Source organism: Pogona vitticeps, chromosome 7 (assembly GCF_051106095.1).
Source record: "Pogona vitticeps strain Pit_001003342236 chromosome 7, PviZW2.1, whole genome shotgun sequence".
Taxonomy (NCBI): Eukaryota; Metazoa; Chordata; class Lepidosauria; order Squamata; family Agamidae; genus Pogona; species Pogona vitticeps.
Window position 1 is genome coordinate 6,018,730 of NC_135789.1, and position 16,312 is coordinate 6,035,041.

At 42.5% G+C, this 16,312-nt stretch overlaps 1 protein-coding gene and 1 long non-coding RNA gene across 3 annotated transcripts; one reads left to right on the forward strand and one right to left on the reverse strand.

Annotated features, from left to right (window-relative positions):
* Positions 1 to 1,102: 1,102 nt before the first annotated feature.
* PEX10 (peroxisomal biogenesis factor 10) lies at positions 1,103 to 8,392 on the reverse strand. The gene is made up of 6 exons (XM_020810419.3): positions 8,185 to 8,392; positions 6,885 to 6,965; positions 6,360 to 6,766; positions 4,760 to 4,935; positions 3,225 to 3,360; positions 1,103 to 2,443 (listed from the first exon to the last, which is right to left on the reverse strand). Exons 1-6 carry the CDS (start codon positions 8,297 to 8,299, stop codon positions 2,375 to 2,377), a joined length of 984 nt encoding a protein of 327 aa, XP_020666078.3. The 5' UTR covers positions 8,300 to 8,392; the 3' UTR covers positions 1,103 to 2,374.
* Positions 8,393 to 10,286: 1,894 nt separating this feature from the next.
* LOC140701639 (uncharacterized) lies at positions 10,287 to 14,036 on the forward strand. 2 transcript variants are annotated; one of them, XR_012080551.2, is made up of 4 exons: positions 10,287 to 10,397; positions 11,980 to 12,041; positions 13,708 to 13,801; positions 13,932 to 14,036. It is a non-coding gene; the product is annotated as an uncharacterized LOC140701639 (long non-coding RNA). The 2 variants fall into 2 exon arrangements; XR_013538013.1 differs by lacking the exon at positions 10,287 to 10,397 and adding an exon at positions 11,783 to 11,871.
* Positions 14,037 to 16,312: the final 2,276 nt, after the last annotated feature.

The following is a 16,312-nucleotide window of genomic DNA, read 5'->3' on the forward strand; positions in this document are numbered from 1 at the left end:
AGAACTCTGTCTTAGAGCATAGAAGGTACCTAGGTGACATGGCTATTGAAAGGGGAAATTGCAAATCTTAAAACAAGCCTGCCCTCACTTTTTCAAATTGGAGGAACTTATTTTAACTTTTATGGTAAAGAAGAGGCTGATCTGTAACTCCTTCATTGATAACTCAATATTGTTGTTAATGTCCATGATCTGCTTTCGGTTCTTGTTCCCTCCCCTCACAAAAAAAGCCTAGCATTATAAATATATAATTATTAGGTGGTGGGTATTCTGACCTATTTTTCATACTTCATAAACAAGTTTTTTAAAAAATTAACTTCAGTTTGCTTCCCGTAGTCCTTTCCAAGATGCATCTCGACTGGCCGTGGCAGACAAGACGTGGCATGTTTTAACACCGCTTTTAATTTTCTAGGGAGAGGAAATGGGAAAGGGACAGAGCTGCATGTGAAAACTTTTGGATGTGATACAGCTATAAACTATTTTATGAAGTGGATTTTTAGAATTCCAGACTTTATTAAAAAGACAGTGTCCCTGTCTTGGGTCCAGTAGTCTTTTTAAAGCAACCTCTATCAGGAGCTAAGGGTTACTTCTCTCTCTTTAATATATCCCTTGGAGCCTTTCCCCCCCCCCTCGATTTGTGAATTAATAATGGTCAAGACTCAATGGTGTCTTTCAGTATCTAGCGCTACCAGATTCAGGATTCCTTTCCTTGCGGTTGCTGGCCTTTTTAATGTGCAAACGGGACCCAGAAGGTTTCTAGGGTTCATGCAAGAGAAGGAGGTGGCATCACATCTGTTCCAGTGAGAACGGCAAGAACCTGCCTGTGTAAATGGATCTAGGCCATAATATAAATTCACCAGGGCTTGATCAAATGAACATACAAGGTGGAAAGTGTTACTAATCCTCGTCTTCTGTCCTGTTTCTCAAAACAGTGCTTTTAATTCTTGCACAACTGTGCGCCTGGGCTGGTTGAATGAAGCCCTCTGCACTCCTGTACAAAGATCATGCCGAGGACAATGGTCTCTGTTTACAAACAACTGTCCGCACTGTGCTGAGCAGAGTCACACTAAATGCCAAACATCTGACGAAATTCCCACTTACAGCATTATGAAAAATACGAGCATTTTTTATTGTCGAGAACACCTTAAGCAAGTGCTCTGGGGGGCTACTGCTTTTAAAAGAAAGTAGTAAGCCCCGGGCCTCTGCAAATGGCCAGAATTAAAAATAAATAATTCACAAATAGCAATCCTCATTCTCAATAAATTACACGGGAGCCAGTTCTCCCCCAAAATCGGTAGGGTTTGGTTACACAAATGGGTCTCAAGTTTAAGATGCCGGAGAAGTACACAATCCTGCATGCGTTCCCAGCTGGTAAAAGTCTCTGCCTTTAGAAATTGGGATTTCAGGATGAGATGTAAAAAGGCCTATAGTTACAGACTAGGAAGGTAGCCGTAGCCTGTAGCTAATTAGGATAAAACCATTCACCTCGAACTTCCTACCTTGAATTCGTCACACTCTTCTACACAAGACTTTAGGGTTGCATCACTCTGAGAGAAAATGTGACAGATAGAAGGACAAGACACCCATCTCTGCAACGCTTAGGCCTACACTCCCTCAGAATATTCATTCTGCCTACAAAGTAGGGTTACACAGAGGTTGGCCATAGTAAATGTTTGGTACTCTCTTTAGGGCCTCTTAAAAATGGGTCAACTCAAATGCATCCAGGCATGTTCCAGGGCACTTGACTTACAACTTCAGCATTTATTCAAAACACTTTAAATACCTTGGCTGAAATCCTGATTTTTTTTTAAGAAGTGAAAGGCAAATGGTGTAACATTTTACTTGCTCCCACATGGCCTTTAAGGAGGACTCACTAGGATTCTTGAGCATGAACGAAGCCCATGTGCATGCGCCCAAGAGTGTTACGGCATTTGCCTTCCACCGGCATAACTGCAAGAGGATTTCAGCCGCGGGACTGCCTGCTGGTTACGAGATTTCCCCTCTAAGATACAGTGAAGCTAGAAGCCTCCGATGGCCGAAGGTTACGTGTGGCACAAATGTTCTGTTCGGACAATGGGCCACCTCTGAAGCAGAATAAACATGTCATTGCCGTAAATCCAGCACATGCCAACATCTTAAGCAGTAGTAAAAAGGGTGTGTGTGCACGCGGATTGTTACACTGAGTCCTATCGACGAAGGGAGATGAACACTAACAGGTCCTTTTAACGGAGAGATTCCTATCGCCTTGTACGGGCAGCAAATCTGAAATGTTTGGCTACTCGGTTTTATCACAGGAATTTAATATCAAAATAAAGTCTTGCACTTGGTCAGATGTTGTATCATCTCTGGCTCCTCACGTCGGAGTGACAGGCGGTTGCTACCGGTAATGCCGAAGGTAAATCAGCTTCTGTGGATGAAACTTCTCCCTGCACAGCGGGCACTCTGCCTGGAGGAGGGGAAAAGGACAAGAGCGTTCAAAATGGTCAGGTTAACTGGATGAATATCCATCATTCTGGAGAGCTCAGCAGTTTGGATGTGTGGCTGCAGAGCCATGGATTGGGAGTTTGATTCCCCACTGGGCTTCCTTAAGAGGGACTGCACTCAATGATCCATAGAGGCTCCTTTCCAGCTCTGCAGACTCTAAGATTATTTTTTTCCATTTCTTTATGTGATTAATCCTCATTGTACTACCTACATTTTCAGCAATGTTGCATCCTGTTAAATGTGGTTCTCAGATAATTTTTACATCAGAAGGATCTTGTTGTGATCTAAGGAAGCTCGAGGGAAATCCAGGACACTCTCAAGACTAGTTTATGATGAGCTACATTGCCCACCTGTAGCAATTCAGACTTCCCTAGAGAACACCTTTCTGAACCTCTGGACCTGCACCTAACAGACACTCCACCACTGAGCTATGGATGTAGGAAATCCACAAGACTAGAGCTGAACAGTCAACAACATGCTTTAGCAGTGGTTCTTAACCTTTGTTACTCAGATGCTTTTGAAGTGCAACTCCCAGAAACCCCAGTCAGCACAGCTTGTGGTGAAGGCTTCTGGGAGTTGCAGTCCAAAACTCCTGAGTAACCCAAGGTTAAGAACCAGTGCTTTAGAGGGTGTTCTAGCTAAATATTTCCAGTCAGGACGGGGTACCGATGCTGCAGGAGTACAGAAAAACTGCCCAACGCTGGTCACGGGGGGAAAGAGTTCCCATCTCCCAGAGCTCTCACCTTTGTATTGCACCACTCGGTCACACATTCCCAGCAGAAAAGATGCCCGCATGGCGTGGCCGTGGCGTGCCGGCGTTCTTCCAAGCACAGCGTGCAGCGAGAGCCACGGCTCTGGAGCTTCTCCTCGGGCTGGGTTCTGGGGGAAGGAGGGGAATGGGTGAGACACTGTCAACTCTCTAGGCGTTCAGGTCATCCCTGAGAGCAGGAAATGCAGCTGCAGTCAAGGGACTAGATGGGGCGGGAGCGTGCTACTAATGCCCAGGTTCCTATCTGCTACACTCTTATCTAAAGGTGAGTCAACAGTGACCCCCCCCCCCCAGTGTTGTGTCCACAGATGTTCGAGGGCTAAAACTTCCAGAAGCTTTCACTGCTAGCTGTGCTGGCCAAGATTTGCAGTCCAAGAACATTGGGGGACCCAACTGCCTTTGACCATCCCTGTCAACAAGGTTCTTCAAATGTTGGGACTGGAGCTTAGCCGTAGAATCATCCTCCATGGTGCATGATGCTGGGCCTTGCAGTCCAGGAACATCTTGAGAACCTGACATTCACCCCAGGGCAGAACTCTTAATTCATTCGAGCAATCGACTTCTGCCCCATTTCAATCGGGACCTGCACAGGCTGGGAACCCGTCTCCTGTAACATAAACGGTTTTTGACCTGTGCTGAAGGCTTGCTACATCTTTGTGCTGCCCCTTTCCCCGACCTCCACAGCCAAACAGAAACTTCGCGACCTTTCAAGGCAAGCAGTGTGTGTGTGTTTAGAGAGACCACGATTTCCAGCCTTGCCACAAGAATGTTGGGGAACACAGACTCGAGAGGACCGGCTTCACTGCTCGAGAACCGTAACGTCCGTTTCTGGACTCTTGTCTATAATTTTTTTTCTGCACTATCCATGAAGGTTGTGTTCTGAACGGGAGTTTTCTCCCCAAAAACTTGCAATTTGGCATGTTATAGTGGTCCAAACCTGAGATATTGCCCACCACTGCATTTCTTTTTGCATAATCTTTTGAAATAGCAATTGCTTTCAACCCTTTCAACCTCGTGGGCTTCAAAAACTGCCATTCTAGAGCATCGCTGGAATCCTAGTTCCAGGGGAAGGTTAAAAACCTATTCATTCAAGCATAGCTCATTGTATAGTGGACCCTCGACTTACAGACGGCTCGACTTACAGACTTTTCGAGTTACAGACTTCTCTGGCTGCAAAATTTAGATTCGACTTGCAGCCAGAGAATCGACTTACAGACCAGAAAAAAACCAAAATGGAATAAAAATAGAATAAAAACCACTGGTTATGGGATTAATCGGTTTTCAGTGCATTGTAGGTCAATGGAGATTCGACTTACAGACTTTTCGACTTGCAGCCACCATTCCAATACGGATTAATTCCTTAAGTAGAGGGTCCACTGTAATCAAATTGCTTGGATGCCTCACTCGATTCCAGAGGCAACACCCATGGCCCTTCCCCATCTTGGTTAATAGGCAGATTTCTAACATCTAGCTGCAAAACGGTTCTGTTCAAATGCCACAACATCACACCTGCGGTAGGACAGGTTACGGTGCAGCTTCCATTCTTGTCTGGCCCGGTGTCTCTGCTGGAAGCTGTAAGCCTGGAGGCCGACCATCAGTACCAGATGCAGGAGTGAGATGATCCCGAGAAGCCTGTAATTCGATCGGACGCTCCTGTCGTCTCCGGGGAGTCCCGCAAAGCGCAGCTGGAGGAGAAACGCAGAAAGGTTACGCCACGTTGGTGTGCTCTGGATTCAACTCATTAAGGCAGCTCTCCCCATCCCTCCCCTGGAATTTTTCCAGAGCTCCTGGAGGACAACACTCTTTATCATGCCTAGTCACGACAGCCAGCCAAGGCAGATGGAATTTATCTTGAGTCATCAAGCGCAAGACAATTGGGCCAGAGGCGCTTTGCAGGAGGATCCTCTATTGAAGGTCTCCGCCTGCTCCGCAGAGGTAACTTGCCCATCCCTGAACCCTCCCAGAGTGAAACACTCCTTCGCTGTTGATTATCCTGGCTAGGAGTGATGGGAACTGCCCCACCATCCGGAGGACCCTGCCCTTGCCTACGGGAACCACTGGGGTGTCATAGACAGAGTGATGGATTCAGACGTGGGTTCGAATCCCGGCTCAGTCAGGGAAATTTACTAGGAGTGTGAACCACTCGTAGAACCACTCCTTAAATACAGTATCTCACCTAGAAAAGCCAACGAAGGCCGCTTATAAGTCAGATGCAACTTGACAAAACGTAACAAAGAATTTTAAGGAGACCTTTCACCACTCCAAGCAGCCCTGGCTGTGTCAGTGTTATAAAGATGGAACTGCAGCCATCTGAGTCATTGAGAAGCCCCCCTCCCCAAAGGGTTTCAACCTGTATTGGAATAGATGCGCTGCATATGTTCTGTCACCCCAATGATTGCACCGCCTGCAGGTTTTCATGCAGCTGACCTGGATCTGTGCTTTTATCAAGGTCCTTTTGGAAGGCCTGCAACCTGTGGCAAATTCACCTAAAAGGTGAACTGGTGCTCTATGGCGACCCTTTCCAGGGTTTTCCAGGTAGAGAATGCTCAGAAGTGATTTCCCATTTCCTTCTTCTGGGAGGGATCCCCTGGGACGGTGCAGCTGGCCCAAGGCTAACCAGGCTGGCTTTCCCCCCAAAAGGACTCCCAACTTCTGGGTCTGCAGCCAGAGACCTAAACCAAGTCTACACAAGCACAAATGGAAATGTGTTGATAATCACAGTTTGGAAGCACTGAAGATGGGAACGGGTGACAGCTCAGTGGGAAAGCAGGTGTCTTGGCCTGCCTGTGTTTCCAGGTTCAGTCACTGATCTCTTGAACAAGATCTTGGGAATGAGATGACAGGAGAGATTATTCTTCCCTTGAAAGACCAAAGGAATGCCCAAGGCTACACGGGCTGGCTCTACTTGTAAGAAGCACAGTGGGGAATCAAACTCTGCAGCCAGATACCTAAACCATGGAGTGATCCAAAAATATAGGTATTGATTAAATTTATTCGGGAAGGCTTAAATTCTTAGAGGCAGCTTACTTTTTCTTCCTATAGGAAGAAGTCAAGAACATTTTGCCAGGTTCCCTATGTAACAGAATGCCACCTAATAATGCCTACTTACGTAGGTGACCCCAGTCATCCTTTTTGCCAGGTGGTAGAAGAGGCCATTCATATAGAAAACAGCCAAGTGCAGCCGATGGAAGAGGGGGAGACTTTGCTTCAAGACATACACAGCCGAACCGAGCGTTTTCTTCTGCGATTCTGTCAGCCGCCTGAGCCATTTCTGCAGCCAGCTCCGCAGCAAAGTCGTCCCCCACGGTCTGCTGAAAGGTCTGTTTTGCAACGCCCCGGTTCCGCCCGGCTCCATCTCGAGTTCATGTTCCAGGTGCACTAATCCCTTTTCTAACACGTAAGGCAAAACAGTGTGCAAAGAAATCAGGGCCGCCCGGCGAAGTACGGAAGGAACTTTTCTCGCTGACGGGTCTACTTGGATAATGCCAACATACTCCTCACCGAGAGTTTGATAACCTACAGGGAGGCACAAGAAGGACAGATGGAAGTCCTGAAGAGGCAACAGGGACGTTGGTAATGATGAACTTCACAAGGCAACCAAAAAAAGCACAGCGCCATTTAGGGGAAATTTTACCTGAAAGGGTAGTGAGCGTGAAATACGCTATATCAGCAAGCAGCTCAATTTCCTTCTGCCATGCTAACCATGTTTTCGCACCTAAAGAATCATAGCAAAGGACAGTGTTAGAGAAGAAGGAAGCTTAAACTATCTTGGTCTGGGATTGATCATATTAAAATTATTATTAATTAAGTTTGACTACAAAATGAGAAGGTGACACTGGCTTGAATCGTCAATGGCTTCATTCGATAAAAAGAGACCCGGCCTGTAGCAATAAAGACTTGTACTGTTAATGACACAATACTTTGCATTTTATTTACTTAAAGATATTAAAGTCCACCTTTCTCCTTAAAAAGAACCCAAGGTGGCTTACCTGAATTAAAATTAAAAGTCTTGAATATTGGCTGTGGTGAAACATAGGAAGCATTTGAGGGCTAATACAGAACCCAAGAAGACCAGGACTTCTCCAAAGAACTAATATGAATTAGTTGAGATCCTTTATTATGATCAACCGATGAGATGAAAATTAGCAACAGAATTACATGATCATGGAAATATTAAATACAGATTAAACAGACACTGCAGATGATTAACTGTTAAAAGTAGAAGTTACTTTCTTGGCGGTGGAAGGCTTTTGTGGGGGTGGGAAGAAAGTGATCCCAACCAGGGTTTTAGTTAAGAGATGTAAAATTTCAATTTTTCCAGAAAAAAAAAAACCCACTCATGCTTAGAAATGTTTTCATTTTACATTTTCTTATTATAATCACTGGTGCTTAGAGAGCAAAAAATGTCCAAATATTTTCAATTTTTTCCCTGGAAAATAAGTGCTTTCATTTTATATTTTCTTATTAGAGCCACTGGTGCTTAGAGAGCAAAAAAGGTCCAAATATTTTCAATTTTTTTTCCTGAAAAAGAAGTGTTTTCATTTTATATTTTCTTATTAGATGAACTCTAATGTTCTTTAGCGATGTAAAATTTCCCAAACATTTTTTTCCCAGAAAAAGTTTTTTCCCTCCCTGAAAAAAAAACTGAAATGTTGTTTTCTTTTACAGGGAAAAAATTGGAATTTTTGTGGTTGTTTTTTTCCGTTTTTTTTTTTTTTTTTAATTTTCGGAAATTTTCAATCTCTCGTTTCAGTCCAAACTTGAAAGCTGCCCTCCAAGGTCCTGAAACGACGTGTTGTTTTTTTTTTGGATGGTGGTGGTGGGAGGGGAAGGGCAGCGGTCAACCAGGCCCTCCTGGGGGAGCTGGTAGTTCAAGAAAGTAACTTCTCCAAAGTAACTAAGGAGGGGAACGGGACAAGCCTCGGGCTCCTCACCGGCTAGGCTTCCCAGAGCAGCCCCGGCCCCGCTCCTCAGGGCCCCCCGGTAGAGCTCGTCTTTCTGGGCCGACCGGACGAGGCGGGCCGGGCCGGCTTCGAAGCCCCGCCGCATCGCTCCGCCGCCCGCAAGCACGCCTGCTCCCTTCCGCACCTGGGTGGGGGCGCGGGCCTTTGACGTCACCGGCGCGCCGCCGAAGCAAGGCGCGCGTAGAGCTATGAAAACGAATAGAAGTCCGGTCCCGCGTCTGAACCACCAAAGAAATAAAAAAAAAGGCCGCCCTCTTTCTGGAGGCGGAAGGGAGCCTTTCCACGCATGCGCCCACAGAGGGCGGCCGTCTAAGCCCAGGACAAAAGCCCAACGCGTGTTTTCCTGGGGATAAGTTGCGTTCTCTAACAAAAATAATTACTTCTCCAAAATCTAGCCTTTTCGCGTTTCCACGTGCATAGAAGGGGAGGGGAGAATAAGGAAACATATTTGGCGCTCAATATTTTTTGTCCACATATACTGTTATGTTCCTCTATTCGTTTATAGATCTATGTAAGCATGTCTCCCACCCCGCTTCGGCTGCTAATATACCCACAATCCCACGCGCCAGTACAGTACTCGTGCCTGACGTCAGAAGGGGGGCGCGTCCCTAAAGCGTGGCCTCTCCCCGTGACAACCGGCGGGGTTTTTGGCGCGCAAACTGTCGCCATAGTAACGCGGGGAGACTAGGCCGCCCTTCTCCTCTTTCCATTAACGCGTTATTGTAGTTCTGGTAGTTGGAGCAATTACAAATACCCATAAGAAAAGTAACTATTAGTTTTCGAGGAGTAACGTCCGCCGAATTCACTGAGTTACTTGTGAAAGGCGAAAACACACTTTTTTTAAAAGTCCCTGTCAAAGGAAAAGCCACTTCCTCAGTGGTTACTTGAGGGGATGTTACTTTATTTCATTTTATTTCTCTAAGGCCTTGTTTGCTTTTCATGCAAAGAAAAGCAACCTCAAAGCAGTTTACCACAAAAAGTCGATACAATAAAGCCAGCAATAATAAAATGTAACCCTTTAAAACAAGCCAGGAAAAGGCCCAGAAACATTTGTTTATTTATCCCTTTCAATAAAACCATTGCGACTGCTCTAAATTCATTCATAGGAACAGTTTCTGTGCCCCCTTTTCAAGGCAAAGGCTGCCCAAAGAAAGAAAGAAAGAAAGAAAGAAAGAAAGAAACGGGAAATACTCAAATATAAGATGCCATTAATAAAAATAACGATCTACAAAATAAAATAAAAGATGAACACCAGAGGTTTACATTAATTAAAAGCAGCCTGAAGTCACCAGCTTTTTAAAAAAATGCCAATTAAAAAAAAACAGGCTGGGAGGTCTTCTGAGGTAAACTAAATAGTCTGAAAAAGCAGTCACTCTTTCATCAAATAGATTTATTTATTTATTTACTGAACTCCACATTTCTCCTTAAAAAGGACTCAATGTTACCCATGGCATATAAACTGGACCTATGTGGCAGCTCCCAGGGCATTTATAAGTTTGTGTCGTTTAGCCGATAACTTCTCCTCAAGCAATTTTTGGCCTCGAAGGGTAGTAGCAATTAGCACGTCATTTTCCTGCCCAATGTACTGGGCCCATCGTACAAAATTGTTCTGTGTTGTTCTGAGTTTGTGAAGAGTGCCTGTTTTTGGCCATTTTCCTCTCTGAGGAAACAAAAGGCCCACATTTCCAAGAGGAGGGGAAGACAGGTTTTCCTAGATGAGAGGGTGCCAACCACACATGAGCAAAATCCTGGAAAGAAACTTGAACATTTGATTATCATTCAAACTCCAAAAACCTCAGTCAGGCAATGCCAACTCTGCCTACAATTTGGGGATACAGGAATGGATGGGATGGTTAAACATGTTGCTTTTGGGATAAGTATGAACAACATTTCTAAACCTCTCCCTATTTAGGGTGGAAAGGACTTGAGTTTTAATAAATGCGAATATGAGAGGAACTAAAAACAAGCTTAATTTATCCATGCTGAGCTTTATGTTTGGATTTTTTCTCTACAACAAATCTAGTTTTGAAATCCCTGAGCATTCAGTCACATGCATGCTAAATTAGGGGTTTCACCCTTTTTCCCACTGAGTCCTTATTTTTAATACTTGTACATTTGGGAGGTCCAACGTGCTTGAATTAGCCATGTTTACTGAATTTGGCTGGTGTAAGAAAGGAGGAGAGGTATTATTATTATTATTATTATTATTATTATTATTATTATTATTATTATTATTATTATTATTATTATTATTATTATTATTATTATTATTATTATTATTATTATTATTATTATTATTACACCAAACACAGTCAACATTATAAAAACATTGACTGGTATTATATAACAGATACAAGTTTTAACCAAAACCATAAGTATCTGTTAAACATTGATGCAATATGTATGCTGTTCCTAATATTGCTATTTTTTGTAGCTCTGATGGTGTTATTTCTGAGATCTGCAACTGCTTATAGTACTGTGATGATGATTTCAATTCAAAAGCAGTGTAAAGTTGCAATATTAGTTGCAAGTTACAGCTGGATTATGATCATTTGCATTAGAAAGCATTAGAGATTCTTTTTAAAAACAAAAAACAAAGTGCAAATCCTAATATAGGGTAAAGTCTATGGATTTTTTTATTTTATTTTTCTTAAAGACTTGGCAGAATTTACTTTGTTTTATGGCTAAAATCCGCATCCATCTGGAATCATTTGTCTTCATGTATGACTCACAGCTGAGAGGCAGAGATGACATGATGATTACATGTCGGCCTTGTCATTTTGCAAATCGCTGGGTTTCTAACAAACGACCCCCCTAACTTGCATCTTAATCCTTGGTTCACTTCTACCCCTGAGACTCGAATTGTTGTGTTCCGCTAGAAAGAGCCCACTAAATCAAGCTGCCAGTGATTCATCTGTCTCTCCAGGGAAACGTTTTAACAAAACAGCCTGTCTGACCATTTTTTGATGTCAATGCAACTGCGAGCAATGAGCAACCCATTAGTTTCCTAAGTGTAAGATGCTTAAAAAAAATAAATCCTCCCTACCACCACCTGGAGGGGGAAATAGCCACAAATCTCACTAAGGCAGAGTGAAAGCTGATGAAATGAGTTTAGTACATCCACATATGCAATAAATATATCAGTGAACATTATGTTTCAGTGATACTTCCTAGCTATAGCTAAGTGGCTGAACTCAAAACCTGGAATTTTCAGCTTATTTTATCTGTAGTGCTTTGTAGCGTGTCTGGTCTGCATGCTACAAGAGGACAAGTTTATTAAATGGGAAGAAAAAGGTGTTGTAGGTTTCAAGCAGAGATGGTGGACTCTTGGCACCCCAGATAATTTTGGACTAAAACTCCCACTGTCCTTTGTCATTGGCAATAGAGGCTTGAGGTTTGGGGCGTGTGGTCCAAAAAATATCAGGAGTGCTGAAGGTTTACCACTTTTAAAACTTGACACTCTGTGAGATGGGGGTGGGTCCTGGTAGGAGTTGTCCTGCCCAAGGTAGAAAAGTTTCACTTGAGCTCCAGACTTTATGGGATGAAGGTGCTTATAGGAATTTCTTCTGTCTGATGCTTGGTGCTACAGCTTTACCCAGAATACAGTTATAGCTGCTGCTGATGTGTTTCCATTTAGTTCACCCACATAAATGAATGGTACAGAGATAGATTTTTTTTAAATTTTGGGGGGAAAGCTTTTAATTATGGCTATTATTCATCAGTGCTGTATTTTCTTTCTTGCAATCCTTTTGTCCATCTACGTAGGCCTCTTTTCAGTTGGCCATCAGGACCACAAAGTCAACAGCAGAAAACAATGACCAACAAAGGTACGTCTGAAAGTTAAAAGAGTAAGATAATGCCAAGGATGAAACACGGTGATGCAAATACCCCAGTTTCAGTCATACAGATGGAGTGAATCACTTTGCTTATGCAAGAGAGAGATGAGACACTTGATTTAATTTGCAGCACCTGTTGTTTAGACTCCATTAATGAACAGCTCTGCTTGTTTTAACTCATCCCTCACGCTGATGTTCAGTTTCAGCTGTTTGCTTTCTTGAGCTTTTGTCAGTGAAGAACTGGTTCAGTTGCCAGAACAGACATCTGGTCTACCAGCAGCCTTGTTGCAATACTGACCATGGCCTTAAACCCATTCAACTGTGTGGGGTTTCTGCCAGATGTTCCTTATACATTATGAGTTGAGGGTCTTCCAGTTTCCCCTTTATAATACGAGCCACAATACGACTGTTGGAATCATTTAACAAGCTGCTGCAGGCGGCGCAGACAATGTTAGCCTCCCTTCTGTACTGCACTGAGATCTTTGAGTTTCCCATGAAACAGACATGTCAGGTGTAAAAAGAATTTTCAGACCAGCAGCCATTTAACTCATGCATATCCCTACAAGATGGCATTGGTGTTTTTTAGCCATTGGTTTTTATTGCTCTGATTAGATTTACTTCTGTTTAATCGCTGGCCACCCTACCAGTTATATGTATCATGTATTGATTGTAGCCTCTCTTGTGTGCAGCCTGTATAACAGGAGCTCAGAATTAAAATTAAGTGTCTCATCTCTCCTTATATAAGCATAGTGACTCATTCTATTCCTATGACTGATGCTGGTGTATTCTATCAGAATGTTTCACCTTTCATTTATGTCTTGTTTTCTTAAATTTAATACACATTTGCTGTTCACTTTCTCCCTGTTTTCCCGAAAAGTGGAGATATGCTTATTATATTGAGTATCAATGTACACTACTAACATTTTAATCCAAAGACTTAGAAGAAAAAAATAGTTTGGAGGCCACAGGTCTGAAACCACTACTAAAGACAGTCTGTCTCTCTAATGCCCAGATATCACTATACTTTGAGTTTGCCATTGAAATCAGGGAACTTATTTTCATCATGACTCATAAGCCCCCTTGATTTCAGTGAGTTTGCTTATTTAGGCATGGGTTCCAAAAGAGAAGAAATGTGAATTGATGCAGTTTGGTGCTAAACTATAGAACTAGAGGAGGAGCAGGTTTTAAATTTGACCCTTGTTTTAGATTCTCCAAGGCAGCCACAACATCTACAGTACTGTAGTTCAAATGATTTCTTGCCTGCATGGAGAATGTTGTGCAATTCCTCCTTAGACTAAGTGGACTCAAAAGACCTTAGAGACAACTAAGTGATTGTCTGAGTATTGCACCATCACCTTTTCTCGCCTCCAGGATTTTGCAGATTAGCTTACTTTATAGGTCTTTACGATTTAAGCACAGGGTTCCTTCAAAGCTTGATTTCACAAACGGGGAAAGATGGCCTCACTCACTCCTTTCCAGGGTGGCTTTCAGCTTTAATTACAGATTCTCTGTAACCGCTGTTGCTGGCCTGGGTTTCTTTTGGTCCTGGAAAGAAAATATAGAGTGGCTCCTTCAAGGTGCCTTCTCCATAAGAACAGTAGGTGGTAGGCTTGATCCAGATAATAACCCAAGCTTGTGCGCAACTTTCTTGAAGCAGAACTAATGGACATGAAGGAATTTCTTGAAGTAAATGATGATTTGAAGTTTGCCCTCATTGAAGAGGAGGAATCTTCATCAACAGCATATTAGGGGTAAAATCACCTAATATTTTTGAGTAGAAATTAATGACATGTTTAATTTATATTTGTGATATAAAAGGGAAGAAGTTATCTTTTTAAATGGATTTGTAGTAATAGATTCTTTTTTTCTTTTTAACCAAAGGATGTTGTGCTCCATGGTGTGAAGGCAACAAGCATGAAGTATTTAATGGAAGATTTCCAGTGGAAGCTGAAACTTGATGGCAATAGTTGCCATGGGTCCTTTAAAGGAGAAAGACAGGGTAAAATATTTTAAATAAATAAAATAAATTGTTTACGGGGGGGGGGGGGGGCTTTTTCCCTTATAAGTGTACTAGCTTATTTTTCTCATCCTTACAATTTCCCTACAGTTTGATTGTTAGTTATAGACCATTAAAAAAATTAAGTGTGTTTTATTTTTACCAACGTGTCTTCATTGTTTTAATTACATTGATAGCTTGTTTATTCCATATTATCCCATGGGTATGAAGAATTCAAATTAAGAATAAACACAGTCTATTTTTAACTTCCCTTTTTCTCAAATTGGCCGCCTCATCTTACAGCTGGGTCCTAAGCGTGTTTAGGCTGAGATTTCAATCTCAATTATTCCAGAGTGACTTCAGGGAAATAGTTCAAAGTGTTGCAGGCAGGCTGGTGTTTTAGGAAACTTCAAAAAAAAAAAAAAAAAAAAAAGGTCTGTACTTGAGAAACTTAAAATTAGGTTGCCTAGCTAAGAAGAATAAGGAGGCCCTGCACCTTGATTGGAATTCCAGCAGATGTAGCATGCTATGAATTAGAGGCTATCCCAAGAATAACAGATTTACAACATTTGTCCTTCCCAAGGAGGAAGCTTTTCAGCAACACAACAGCATCTCTTGGGGGTGGTGGTGGTGGGATTTTAAATGCAGCAGCGTGGACTTCTTTGGAACTGCAAACTGGCGTCCATGAGGCCAAGCAGTATTCTATCGGAGCCATCTATAAGTGAGTGCAAAATTGCCATCAAGTGTGATTCCTCCTTCAATCGTAGGCATTTGCTTCAAAAGGAAAATTGCAAACATCTGTGGGTATCCATTAAAAGTATATCTGCCCATCTGTGATACTGGCAACCCATACTAATAAGCCAGCAGAGGTTCTCCTGTAATCTGGCAAAGTTAGTTGCTGAAGGGAATGTTCTGTGGTGACCTTGGTGGTGGGGATAAGAGGCAGGGCAAAGGAAGGCCAAGTCCATTTCTGGTGCATGCGTTGCTTTGTGCTACTTGTTTGATTGAATTCAGAACAAGAAATGATGTATTTCACACTGCATCTTAAAGGTCTTTGAACCGAGTCTTTGAACAGTGATGGTTAACCTTCATGAAACCCTGCTTAGCTCAAGTTTATTGCTAACTCTAATAACTTTTATGTTACCTCTATTCATCCTTTCGTTGTTGCTCTGTGCCATCAAGTCGGAACCGACTTATAATGACCCTAACAGGGCTTTCAAGGCAAGTGAGATATTTAAGAAGAGGTTTGTCCAGTTCCACTTTCCCATATATATTATTTATTTATTATTTCAATATAATATACTTCACCCATTAGTCCCACAGCACTACTCTGGGCAGTTCACAATAAAAGATGCAATCAAAAAATTAATGCAATAGAACCATAGACAATCTCCTAGTGAACCTCCACAGCTGAATGGGGATTTGAACCCAGGCTTCCTGTTGTAATCTGTCATTCTGTCCACTATACCACGCTGAGTATTCCACCCGTCATTTTAGTGTAGATTAATTTGTATAGGACTGTAGAAGTTTAGGTTACTTTCCAGTTAATATTTTGTCCCTGAAATCTGCTTTTCCTTCAGGTAATTATAGCAGTTTAGGCAATGGCAAAGTAGCTTCAGGAACTGGCAGGAGTTTATAAAAAGGCAGGCCTCTGTTGTGGGCCATGTTAGGGAGCCAGGTAGTCACTCAAAACTTGGGGAAAATTAATTTATTGAGTTACAAGTCCCTCCAACCAGCATAGGCCATAGCTAGCTGGAGCATTCTGGAAGCTGTAGTTCAAAAATAAGTTTTCTAGATTCTGCTGTTGGGCAGCCCTGGATGTGCATATTAAGCATAATTTAGCAAAAACAAAGGGGAAAAATATTGTGGCAACTTAAAGGGAAACTGCTATATTTTTTTAATGTGAGCTTTTTGTGGACAAGTCTGCTTCCTAGACATGAAAGTGCATATTAAAATATAACAATCTTTAAGGTGCCACAATGTTTTTGTTGTCTTTATTTTTTAATTTTGTTTTTGCTTGACATCTCGGTTATGGCATTGGATCAGGGACAGGAGAAATCTGTAAATTCAAACAGAAATTGGGTGAAGGTAATCTTGGCTTCTTAGAACTGTTGAAGAATGAACCTCAGAAGAATCAGGAAATTCCTTCCTTCAGGGGATCATAACTCATGCCTGCTGTTTGCAATATATTTGGTTGTAAGCAATTTATCTCTTTTAATTGGAGCCCCCTTCTGCATGCCCTTTCTCGGGCTAGACCTTCCTGGCT